We start from the raw sequence: 12,377 nt of genomic DNA, 5'->3' as shown, positions 1-12,377 counted from the left end.
ACGGCAAGGGAAAAGGGAATGTAGTGTTGAGTTAGATTTGAACAAAATGTGGTGTCTATGTCTTGAGGAGAAGAGAACGATTAAAGAGAAGACTGCACCTTGGTCCTTGGACAAACTGGAAGCAGGAACGGATAAAATGATTTGATGAACATCATGATTGGCAACAAAACGTGACGATCTCATACAAGGGATGGTCAAACTCAATTCATCTTCAATTGTTCGAATTTTGCCTTGTCTCACTTTACCGAACGACACACCGCGACGACGCTCCCCGAGGCTCTGAGCTTGTATGAGAGATAAGTATTAAGTCGTGAAGAAGGAGGATCCGGAGTCGGGACAGCCCACAGGCTAGTCATGTGATGTGACACACGCGAACAGTCACACAACGCATCACATCACGCATAGAACCTTTCTCCTGGATCAACCAAGATCGTCCTAAGTTTGGGAAATTTCCCAATGATGCCTCCCCGCAGGTCATCTCGCTCTTTACGACCGTCCACTGAGCAAGAGGCATCAAACTCTGCGAAACGCAAACGAACTGACGCAGACGATGTAGAGGAGAAAGAAAATGCGCCCGGAGCACGCAGGACATCGACAAGAAGCAGCGTGGGCCCTTCTTCGAAAGTACATGCAGCACCCTCTTCCAGAGCATCTGCAAGAGCATCTACGCGCTCGTCTGTGAAACCTAATCGCGCGCTGCAAGAGGTGGCTGAGACAGAAGAGGATGAGGAGGAACCTGTGAAGAAGAAGTTGAGAAATGTTGTCGAGGGTGAGGTTCATGATGACGATGACGATGAAATTGTGGAGTTGCAGAAAACAAGGAGAGGTCGAGTGAAGACAATTGTGCAGGACGACGACGATGACGAGGTGCAAGAAGTAAAACCTTCTCGGAAGGCATCCGCGAAGCCCCGGGCAACTCGATCGCGCAAAACCGTGGTAGAAGATTCAGATGTAGAGGAAATAAAGGAACCTATTACTATCTCGGAAGACGAGGAGGAAATTCAAGCAATCAAACCCGCCAAACCCACACGCGGAAGAACATCTCGCAAAGCACCTGGAGACGATGACGATATTCAAGAAATCAAACCTGCGTCGAAGGCTAAGGGAAGGAAACCTCGCAAGGCAAAAAACAACGTCGAAGATGATGATGAAGCACAAGATATCAAGCCCGCAAAGCCCAAACCGGCTCCCCGATCCCACAAGCCCGTCAAATTCGAATCCGACAATGACGAACATAATCCCATTGCTATATCCAGTGATGAATCTGATGTTACACCTCCCAGAAGCTCTAAAGTGTCTTCTAGAAAGCCAAAGGCAATGCCGCTTCCCGCTGATGTCGAGGTCACTCCCAGGCCTCGCAAATCTGCCCCTGCTACACCACCCAAGCATCCCTCACCCACTGCCGAAGGCAACACAGATGACCTCGACGGATTCCAGGAAGAATTTATGCAGACGCCTCGGCGTGTACCACGTCAGTCGCAGCTGTCGCAAATGACGCCTAAACGCCCTGCCCCACCGGAGGAGGAAGAGGAAGAAATTTCCCTCCTTGAGCCTCGCGCGAAACCTGTGTCGGTAATGCGGCCTCCGCCCGCTGAAGAACCTTCAGGTCCTAAGCCACGTCTTGTGATACACAAGATGGTACTCGTTAATTTCAAGAGTTACGCGGGCAGACAAGAGATCGGGCCCTTCCACAAGGTACGTTTCTAGTACACTTCTTAAAGTTAACGTGTGCTATAGTTAACTTCGGTGACGGATAGTCTTTTTCGTCCATCGTAGGCCCCAATGGTTCCGGGAAATCTAATACGATTGATGCGCTCCTTTTTGTGTTTGGTTACCGCGCGTCGAAGATGCGCCAGGGGAAGCTCTCGGAGCTGATCCACAATTCTGCACGGTATCCTGACTTGGATGAGTGCAGCGTAGAAGTTCATTTCCGCGAGATCATCGACCTCGTATGTTCCTTCACATTAACGTTTGACCGAACTAAGTCGCTCAACCTCCCAGCCTGGACCCGACGCATATAGTGTCGTCCCGAACTCCTCACTCGTCGTCGCTCGCACAGCAACCAAATCCAATAATTCTCGGTATACGCTCAACTCACGACCGTCCACTTATACTGAGGTCCAAACACTTCTTCAGGGGCGTGGGATTGACCTCACGCACAAGCGTTTCCTTATTCTGCAGGGCGAAGTTGAATCTATCGCGCAGATGAAGCCTAAAGGTAATTCTGAGCATGATGACGGATTACTTGAATATCTAGAGGACATTATCGGTACTGCTGCGCTCAAAGCACCAATCGAGTCTGCTCTTGCCGAGGTGGATCGACTAGGAGAGGAGAGAACCGAGAAGGTGGCTAGATTGAGGATCGTGGAGAAGGAGAAGGCGAAATTGGATGCAGAGAGGAAGGAAGCGTTGGCATGGCTGAAGCTTGCGAACGAGCATGTGCGGGCTCTCAGCCGGCTGTGGCAGTATTATTTGTGGAAATGTTTAGAGAATGATGAACAATTCGCCGCGCAAATTGTGGGTGCTTGATCTTTCTCCCTCTTATTTGCGCTGCTGATATGTGGGGCAGGAACATTTGGAGAAGGAGCTTGAAGATGAGAGGGAACGCAACAAGGATGACATCACTCATTTAGAATTGCTTGAGAAGCATTACAAGGAACGCGAGAAGGCTTACGAGGTATGGATGTGTGTTGCTCTTCCTACTTCAATGCTCATGTATCCTGTCTTTTCAGGAAGTGAAAGCAGCAGCTGAGGAAGCGGCGAAGGACAACGCGGCACGCGAGAAGCAGTCCGTGAGCCTTGAGGAACGCCGGAAGCATGCAAGCGCGAAGGCGAAAAAGCTGAAGAAGGCGTTGGCAGACGTAAGTTTTCTTTCGCTGTTGTTCTTACTTCCTTTCATTTTGTTTGACACATCCCCGTGTTTCATTTGTCTCTCCGCTCCATGCTTATTTTCCGGCCTTCATTGGCATTATGAGTAGGACAGATCTAACATGTCGTTTAAATAGGATGAACAATCGAAAAAGCAAGCCGATAACACAGTCCAGGACTCCGATACTAAAATCAAGACGAAGAAGCGTGAGATTACGGAGCACGAAGCGAACCTGGAGAAGGAAGAGAAGGTGCTCGAAGGGATCCGGGATAGCTTGAAGGGTGAGTCCATGGTCTCGCCACACTTGACACTATTGTTAACATGGATTGGTAGACAAGACACAAGTCTTTCACGAACAGATTGAGGCGAAGCAAAAAGAGCTACAGCCATGGACTGCCAAGATCAATGTCAAACAAGCTGCGATTGACGTAGCACGCTCTGAACGGGACGCACTTGCAAAGAAAGCTACAGGGCTCAAAGACGCTGTTACGCAAGCGGAGGGGCAGTTGGCTGAGTTGCAGGTAGAGCAAGAGGGCAAGGTGCTGTTCCATTTTGTCAAGTGGGAAAGATGACATTGATAGAACGTTCAGCTGAATGAATTAGATTCCTTGAGGATGAAAAAGGCAGAGGTGCAGAAGAAGTTGGGGACATGTGAAGAAAAATTCCACGTATGTCTGCGGGCATGCAGGGTGTGATCGACTTTGACGTTCTTCTTTTTTCCCTTTCCGTTCAGGCTGCTCAGGCTGGTGTTCAGGAGCTTCGATCCAAGGCAGGCTCCCTGCGGCAAAAGGCAGAGGAGGCTAGAGCATCCCAAGCAGCGAGCACATCGCAGAATAAAGTCCTAGATAGCTTAACGAAGCTCAAGCAGACTGGTCGGATCGATGGGTTCCATGTATGGTCTCGTGCTCTGTGCAACCTTTTAATCACTCATTATCTCACAGGGCCGTCTCGGTAGCCTAGGCACGATCCCAGACAAATACGATATCGCAGTCTCTACCGCCTGTGGCGCCCTTAACAACATGGTTGTAGACACTGTCGCCCAGGGTCAAGCATGCATCGAGTTTTTGCGCAAGCAGAACATCGGGCGTGCATCGTTCATGGTGCTGGAGAAACTTCCCACTGACAAACTCAACGAGCGTGTGGTCACACCCGAAGGTGTCCCGCGGCTATTCGATCTCATCAAGCCAAAGGATCCCCGCTTTGCATCTGCGTTCTACAAAGGCGTCGGGAACACCCTTGTCGCTGATAATTTGGACCAAGCGAACAGGATTGCATTCGGGAGCGCGAGGCGTTGGCGTGTTGTCACGCTTGCAGGGCAGCTGATTGATTCATCAGGAACGATGTCGGGTGGTGGGAACCACGTCTCGCGGGGTGGAATGAGCTCGAAGCTCCAGGCGGAGGCAGTGAGCCCACAAGTTCTGAGAACCTATGAGCAAGAGAGTGAGCAGGCGGCACGTAGTCTTGAGGCGGCACAGCAGGAGCTTCGCAATATTGAAGCAGAAGCCGAAAGGCTCACTCAGTCAGTCCCGGAAATAGAGCTTAATATCGAAAAGCTTACCATGGGCATCAATAATGGGAAGAAACGACTGACTGATGCTGAGAGGCGTGTGCAGGATTTCAAGTACGTGCATCCCATTTATCCTACGCTCGGTCGCTACTAAGTAGTTTCTAGGGCACAAAGCAAGCCGAACGCTAAGGATCTAGCTCGAATCAACACTCTAGATGCCCAGATTGCATCATCAACAGAAGAGCTTGAAGAACTGCAAACCAAGACTGGCGCTATCGAGGCCGCGATTAAAGATCTCGAAAAGAAGATCCTCGAAATTGGTGGCTCCAAGCTGCTGAAGCAGAAGTCGACCGTTGACGGTATTCGCTTGCTGCACCAGCTAGCTAACGAAGAGGTCACCAAGGCTGAGGTTATGAAGGCTACGGCAGAGAAGAACATCGTGAAATATACGTCTAGCATTGAGACCAACCGCGCAGCGCTGCAAGAAGTCGAGAAAGAGCTTGAAGAGTTGAAGGATCAGCTGGCGGAGGTCGCACAGTATTTGGAAGATCTCAAGGAGAAGGTGGAGGCTGCGCAGGCTGCTCAGGAGAGCTCGAAAGATGATCTCGATCAACTCAAGCAGCAGCTCCAGGAAAAACGCGAGGAAATCGATGAGTTCAGGAAGAAAGAGGTCGGTTATTTGCTATGCAATTGATATTTCGGTACTCACAGGTTTTGCAGCTTGAGATCACCCAGAAGCTTGCTGACAAGAAGAAAGAGTCTGCTGAAAATGAGCGTGTACTTGATCACTGGCGGACGGAACACGACCAACTTAAGCTTCACGAAATCGAGTGAGCCATTATCTATTCATTGTTTCAACTTTCGTAGGCTTACAGCCACTCGCAGTGATGATGATGACGACGACGAAGAGGAAGGTGCTGATCAAGTCGCTGGAGCTTCAGGCAGTGGTGAAGGGGTGGTGAAGCAGGAACATGCAGACTCTGCACCTGCGAAAAAGGCTCGTCAGCGATCACCATCTACCGAGCTATACATATACAGCGCCGATGAACTTGCACGCTTCAAGAAGAGAGATATGCTTGCAGATTCTGAGTATCTTGATGGTATGTTTCCTCACCTTAGTCGCACTTGATTACTACTAACTGGTCGCCTTAGAGAAACTTAAGAATACCAATCCGAACCTCGACGTTCTCAAGGAGTACAAGAAGCGAGAAGAGGAATTCATGAAACGTGCCAAAGACTTAGAGGAGACGACTGCAGCACGCGATGCGCAGAAGCAACTCTACGATGGTCTACGGAAACAACGCTTGGATGAATTCATGGCAGGCTTCAGCTTGATTTCATTGAAACTCAAGGAAATGTACCAGGTCCGTGCTGACGTTCTTTGGTTCGTCGAAATTCTATATTTTCCATTAGATGATCACTCTTGGGGGCAATGCAGAGCTTGAGCTTGTCGATAGTATGGATCCCTTCTCGGAGGGCATCATTTTCAGCGTCATGCCTCCGAAGAAGAGTTGGAAGAATATTTCAAATCTCTCTGGGGGCGAAAAGGTACATTCTGCTATGAGGATTAGAGAACGCATACTAATCATTCTCCAGACCCTTAGCTCGCTTGCTCTCGTATTCGCTCTGCATGTGTTTAAGGTAAATCTCGCATCAACTCTGAGCAGTTCCAGTAGCCTGAACCTGTCCTAGCCCACACCACTTTATTTCATGGATGAAATAGATGCGGCCCTAGACTTCAGGAATGTCTCGATTGTAGCAAATTATATCAAGGACCGTACCAAGAACGCACAGTTCATCATTATATCTTTGAGGTGACAATTCCCTCTCTCCCGAGAACCACCTTCGCTAATATGAATTCGCAGGAATGACATGTTCGAGCTCAGTCACCGTCTCATTGGTATCTACAAGACTGCAAATGCAACACAGAGTTAGTGAGATGACTATCTCCTGGGACATGTTTCTTATTTGTTCTTGCACAGGTATATCCATCGATAACCACGCTCTCGCTCGTCGAGTCATCAAGCCTGTGCCTGCGGCAGCCTGAGATACATGCATGATGCATGGGCACTTCCAGTTCTGTAATGGTCGAGTTCTGGCTTTCTATCATGCTTTGTAAATTATGTGCATTGTATAACATATGATCTTGTCGTATCCGTCGTTCTACTCATTCCTTCAAATTGCGCCACTGGGATGAACATTTAAAAGCCATTCTCCCAAAGACTTTGCGCCCCAGCTAAGGCTCATGGGGGCCTCACCAGGGATATTCGAGACAGGAAAGTCATCTGGCAGAAGTAACGGTGGTTCGGAGGTGAACCAGGGGTGAGTTAAAGCACTGGAAGGGCGGAGACGCTGAGATGGTTCGTATACAAGGAATCGGTGGATAATATCAACAGGAGTTGGTGACATGGTCTCTGGGGGTATGTGTGTCTTTGTGTCGACTTCATGCTGTTGCGTGGATGAAGGAAAATTGGGTAGGATAGAGGGAAGGTCAACAGGGTCTACATTTATGAAGGACAACTTGTTTGCATCCGGTAAGTTCAAGAAAGACTTGTTCGAGTCAGAAAAGAAGATCCCAGTAACAAATCGAACGTCACTCACTGGCCAGTTGGTCTCATTTGGAGAACCTCGTATCTTGAAAATACTCCATGCTAAACCAATCTCTCCACGTGTGGAATCAAACAGTGAATCCCTGGCCCACCTGTTCGTGGGATCTCCGATGCGAAGTCTCTTTGGTATGATGAACGGCTCGGCAGGCTTCGATGGGCTGCCGGGGCTATCGTCGTCTGAGTCAGACTGCTCATCGCCGAAGTCTTCATCGTCAAGTGGGTTAAACAGACGAACGGAAGTGAAGAATTCCGCAAAAGTCGCTCCGAGGCTCCAAGAGTCGATCGCGAATGGGTCATAATTCCTAGGTCCAAACAGCAGCTCAGGGGCGCGATATGGTCTACAGAAGCGTGAGCCCGGTTCATACCCGCTCAGATAGGGACATACCCCGTAGAAACTTCAAAGTACATCTTTTCTGGGGTTTCAACCCATAAATCGTTTTTCTTTGCAGCAAGATCTTCCCCTTCTTTCCAGGATATGCCAAAGTCAATGAGCTGGACTCGGCCAGATGACGTGAGAAGTATGTTGCTTGGTTTGATATCTCGGTGTGCAATTTTCGCCGTCTCGTGAAGGAATGTCACGCCAACTAGGATTTGAAACATGAGCGATTTCGCGAGAAGGACGAAGCGCTGCTCGCGTGGACTCGGATTTGATGGATCTGCGGCCAGAATTGAGATGAGTGGATGAGGCGAAAAGTCGTTCGAAGACAACAATGCGATCAGAGAAGAAGGCACATATGGCATCCAAAAGCTCATGGTCTGCCGGATTGAATCGATGCTATGGCCTAAGATAGAGACCACCTAATGATGAGAGGTAAGACTCGGCCAACCATTCTGCGCGAGACTCACATTCGGATGGCATGCGGAGGCGATCAGCCTCGCCTCTTTGATGATATCGTGCGGCTCTTTGGCATATTTGCGATGGATGGTAGATGTCTTTATCGCGATCCACTGAGTCTGCCCTTCACACTCGAGAAGGCTCTTTGAGACAAGAGAAACCGGGCCTTCAGCGACTGTTTCGCGAGAACCACTCGGCTGTCACCATCATAGTCAATCGCAGCTACCTGATAGAAATGGACGCATGCCAACAATAGATGGTGTGCTGCTTGGAAGGCAAAAATGTTGGCGAACAGCCCTTGTCTCGTATCTGCTACAGATAGACCTACTTTTCCATGGCGAACCCTTTGCTCTTATATTTAGCAGTGTTAGTGGTCATATCCAAATCATGGCACCGAGTTCGAAGCACATGTAGTCATCAGAGAACCGATGAGTCCTTGGTATGGTAGCCGTGGGAACTATAGGAGGACATAATCCTGCTTCCGCTAAAGATGGCTATGTATAGCGGGAGAAATTTGAGTTGTCGGTATATAGCCATGAATGTCTGAAAGTCTAGTTTACCATGAGGAGTTTGCGACCTTGTTGCGATATTGCACCATCGTGGCAGGCAAGTTATAATAGCGTAGCTAGGTCCTACATCTTGAGCAATATAAAATTCCCTTCGTTATGTTTTGAACTACAAGATCATTCAAGACTTTATCCCGGAAAACACCATTAGCGCTTGTCATCTCACCTAAATTCGTATGAGAGCTCCCGGCATGGTCACGACTTTTGTTCATCCCGGTCAGCAAGGTATGACAGTCTAATTAGGACCCATTTGTTAGGAAATGTAATATTCCCTCTTTTTTGTTGTATTTACAAGGCTTTCTCGGGAGATTTAAATATTGCTTCGATTGCAATGATATCCGAGACCATCCACTTATTGTTTGGCTTCTATTTACAACGGATTTCTTCAGTCGCGTGCATATAACGCGAGTCGCAGCACCGTTTGCTATTGAGCTATAGTCTTTCCTAGTCAGACCAAAAGAGAAGAAAGACAGTTGCTTACAATGATATCCGAGATCATTCACTCATTATCTGGCTTTGACTTACACCAGATTTCTTCAGGCACGTGCATATACCGTGAGTCGCAGCACTGTTTGCAACTGAAGCATAATCTCCCCAAAAGAAACGGAAGGCAGTTGTTCCGTCTATATTATGACCAACTCGGGCAAATGAAATTTGCGACTGGCCCAGTGGTGATCATCAAGTTCCTATTTATTTTTCTACTCAAGCGTTCATCCTAGATGAGAGTTGATTCCTCCAGCACAACGGTAAGCGAAGGCTTAATCAGTGCTCTATCGAGATAGTGAATAGAAAAACGGCTCTATTACTGATAAATCCGCGTGTCATGTTTGAATGAATTAGATTTCTTTGACGATCCAGCAGCATCGAACCATTGAGTCACTTATATGCATAACGCGCGTGTGCAACGCGTGTAGATCAGAATATCGAGACAGTGCTGGGGCGGTAACCTGAAGTTCACAAAACAGGTGGTAGCTGAATCGAAATATGCGATGAACGCGAAATGTAAGCTACGAGTCAATGCAGGGACAGGAATGTACCTAAGACAACAAGTGATAAACTAGTATATTAGAGATAACGAAGGGGTGACGAAGTTGGAATGACTCAGGGAGGAAGGAGGATGCAACACCACCTCCGGATGTCGTGGCACCCATACCTTGAACGCCTCGCTTGGTGTGCAAGTTCTTCTTCGCCATTTTGGCCTTCAGAATTGCACCTTTCTCGATGTCGATACAGCGGCCTTGAAGCAGATCTCTCGCCTCAAGCGCCTCCTGACGAGTACGGAACTTGGCGAAACCTATTATCTCTTTTCGAGGTGGCTGGCCACCACGGAGAGGGAGGCCAGATGGAGCTGTCGAAGTCGTGCCGCTGGGCGACCCGTACGCCGTATAATCCTTATTTGGGATCTTGAGGATCGCAGCCTCAAAGCCGGAGGAGAACGTAAACATATTCTGGAACTCGCGTTCCTACACACAAGCTGTCAGAAGTTGCGGGACGTCACAAATGGCTCAGCACATACCTGCATGTCATCAGGAAATCCAACCACAAAGATGGTCGAAATCTCTTCTGGCCGCCCACTATCAACACTCTGCGACTCGACGTTTAAATTCATCTGCCCAACGCTACCCATGAGCCTCGCACTGCTTGCTAACACTGCTGCAGTGCCACCGTTAGACTGTAAGTGGAGATCATACGGCGTCCGGCTTTGAAGGCGTATGTCGTTCAGGAAAGGCATCTGAGAAATAGAGTTACTGTGCGATAGTGGATGATATGCGTCGTGGACCTGCGATTGTTGTTGGCACTTAGAGAAACGCGCTTGGGGGAACGGGTTTGAGGAAGAAAATTGTTGACGAACCTTACTGCCTCCTAGCGGAGAGTTGGTTCCGAAATCATACCCGCTACGTGACTCGAATGCGACAGACCCAAAAGCGCTCTGCTGAAATTGCTGAGAGAGTTGGTGCTGCAAATTTAAGGGCTGATGAGAACGAAATATCTCGTTTGTATTTGAATAAGGTTGCGAGGGGAGACCGTCTGGCTGATGCAGGCGAGATGAGCCGGTGGCATCAGTACTAGAAGTATTGCCACCACAGTTTGAGTGAGACACGGCAAGTTGCGGAGATGGATGAATGGGTTCTGCATTTCCTTGGGCTTCGAGAGAATCGAGCAACGAACGATTGATGAAGTTCTCTTCGAACTTTTGGATGGACGCTATGGACATCAGATTAGTGTAGAATGGTACGCGGGGTAATTGCAAACAAGTATGTGGGACGGTTAAGACTAGAAATTGAAATTGGACACCAACAGCCGTATAATGTTATGAATGTGGTACGTGGGAGGTAGCGTGAGATAGTGATTGCTGAAATGGCTACAATCGAAAAAACAAGCTGGCAAAGAGGTGTGTTTATGTGCTATGAGTGATTGCGAACAACACTAGAGATAGGGTAGATGGCGTCGGCGATGAACGTGACAGCGATGAGCAACGGCAGTCGATGTGCGTGACGCGTGGGAGTAGATAAATAAGAGAGGTCAACACCAAGCGGGCGACGAAGCGACAGCAGATGAAGCGCGCAAAAAGGTGGCAGACAACGAGCGGAGTGATTATGTTGTCGTCGTGGACGATGAGGGAGGGCGTCTCTTCGCTGTAGTTTTCGACGTGGAAGGTGCGATCGAGGTTGTCAAAGTGTGAAGGAATAAAAGGAAGCGCGCGGGGCCAACCTAGAACCCCCATCAGCATAATTCTGCCATCGATCATCACATAATCAAATTTGACCTTACCATACAGAAGAAACAAGCTTTGAAAGCTTGAGTGAGTGAAATTGAAGTGATGGAGTACGCGTTTGGGAGAGAGTTCTAGAAACAAAAATCATCATCAAAGTCGTCATCCTCCGAGTCATCCCTACACTCTTCACTGTCTTCCTCATCCAGCTCCCCATCACTAAGCTCGTCACCGGATTCTTCAAGACCCCCGATGTCATCATCCCCTTGCACACCCTCGCATTCTTCAAGACCCTCGACATCATCCTCACCCTCCCCGTTGACGACCTCGATGGTGTCGGCCCTTGTCACTGAATAAGAGCCGAGAGTGTCCTGGGCAATCTTCCGAAGCGTGGCTGGATGTCCAATACCGAGGTGAGTGTAACGTACAAACATATCCCTATCAACAAATCTTGCGCAAAAGTTTGAGAATTAAGGCGCCAGGGAAAAAGATATCCCCACTTACATCCCAACATAGTATTCCTCCCAGTCGTCGAGCTCCCCCATCGGACGTGCCAATGATTTTCCATGGCGAAGCGCGCTTGTACCACGTTTCGAGGCAAACGCAGGAATAAGATGGGCTCCTCGGATCACTTGCCCCGGATCAAGGAAACCGAACGCATCCAAGTCCAATTCCTCCACAAATGCAATCTTTGGAAGGTGAGTATGCTTCATGCCAGATTTATGGTTTCGCAAGGCCGCCAGCCATCTAACCCACAGGACGTCGATATGCTGCCTCACAGGTTGATCACCATTGTTGAGCCATACTTCGAGGTGGTATATGCCCAATACGCGGGCATACCAGTATGGGTGGCTAGGCACTGCCTCCCCTGATAGTACCATGACATCGCCGTGGGTCCGCGGGTTGATGGTATCATATTCACGCCTCAAGTCATAAGTCGTATAGTGCACTTGCATGGTATGGACCGAGTATATCGTGTTGTTAGGATGATCACGGAGTTGCGTTCTTCCTCCGTAAAGGTGTGGTCACAATAGCTGACGTCTAGCTCACCCAATCTGTAGAGGATGTGGTCCTTCAGTTTTGGCAGGAAATTCTGACAACTGCTGTGAGTAAAGTACGGACTGCGTTCAAAATGCGATACTACTTCTACCTTGATAGCCGGATCACCATCGTGATCTCGGAGAAACGCGAAAAGCTGTATTGGGGTATTCCTGTTAGCCGCGATATGGTGATGGTCTCCGAAGGACGTTGATGGGGGGGCGTCGGATCGCGATTGAT

At 48.8% G+C, this 12,377-nt stretch overlaps 3 protein-coding genes across 3 annotated transcripts; 1 reads left to right on the top strand and 2 right to left on the bottom strand.

The window, feature by feature from the left end:
- Positions 1 to 1,491: 1,491 nt before the first annotated feature.
- Positions 1,492 to 6,423, top strand: F5891DRAFT_967950 (RecF/RecN/SMC; the record flags this gene model as incomplete). Its single annotated transcript, XM_041376288.1, has 19 exons — positions 1,492 to 1,695; positions 1,758 to 1,949; positions 2,002 to 2,517; positions 2,570 to 2,677; positions 2,733 to 2,861; positions 3,006 to 3,150; positions 3,203 to 3,408; positions 3,460 to 3,537; positions 3,603 to 3,761; positions 3,811 to 4,490; positions 4,542 to 5,046; positions 5,097 to 5,206; positions 5,262 to 5,476; positions 5,529 to 5,740; positions 5,790 to 5,924; positions 5,973 to 6,017; positions 6,069 to 6,190; positions 6,242 to 6,306; positions 6,359 to 6,423. The coding sequence occupies 19 exons, from the start codon at positions 1,492 to 1,494 to the stop codon at positions 6,421 to 6,423; spliced, it is 3,891 nt and encodes a 1,296-aa protein (XP_041216680.1).
- A 112-nt stretch (positions 6,424 to 6,535) lies between these two features.
- Positions 6,536 to 8,310, bottom strand: F5891DRAFT_1081424 (kinase-like protein). The gene is made up of 6 exons (XM_041363433.1): positions 8,149 to 8,310; positions 8,072 to 8,087; positions 7,832 to 8,017; positions 7,371 to 7,783; positions 6,978 to 7,323; positions 6,536 to 6,926 (listed from the first exon to the last, which is right to left on the bottom strand). Exons 1-6 carry the CDS (start codon positions 8,196 to 8,198, stop codon positions 6,552 to 6,554), a joined length of 1,386 nt encoding a protein of 461 aa, XP_041216679.1. The 5' UTR covers positions 8,199 to 8,310; the 3' UTR covers positions 6,536 to 6,551.
- A 1,221-nt stretch (positions 8,311 to 9,531) lies between these two features.
- F5891DRAFT_889565 (uncharacterized protein) lies at positions 9,532 to 9,950 on the bottom strand (the record flags this gene model as incomplete). The annotated part of the gene is made up of 2 exons (XM_041373262.1): positions 9,532 to 9,849; positions 9,903 to 9,950. Coding segments are annotated over 2 exons (366 nt in total), but the record flags the coding sequence as incomplete, so codon positions are not given.
- Positions 9,951 to 12,377: the final 2,427 nt, after the last annotated feature.

The sequence above is a fragment of the Suillus fuscotomentosus genome, assembly GCF_016647785.1.
Source record: "Suillus fuscotomentosus strain FC203 chromosome Unknown F5891scaffold_245, whole genome shotgun sequence".
NCBI lineage: Eukaryota > Fungi > Basidiomycota > Agaricomycetes > Boletales > Suillaceae > Suillus > Suillus fuscotomentosus.
Note: the sequence above shows the minus strand (reverse complement) of the source record. Positions and strands in the feature narration are given on the sequence as shown.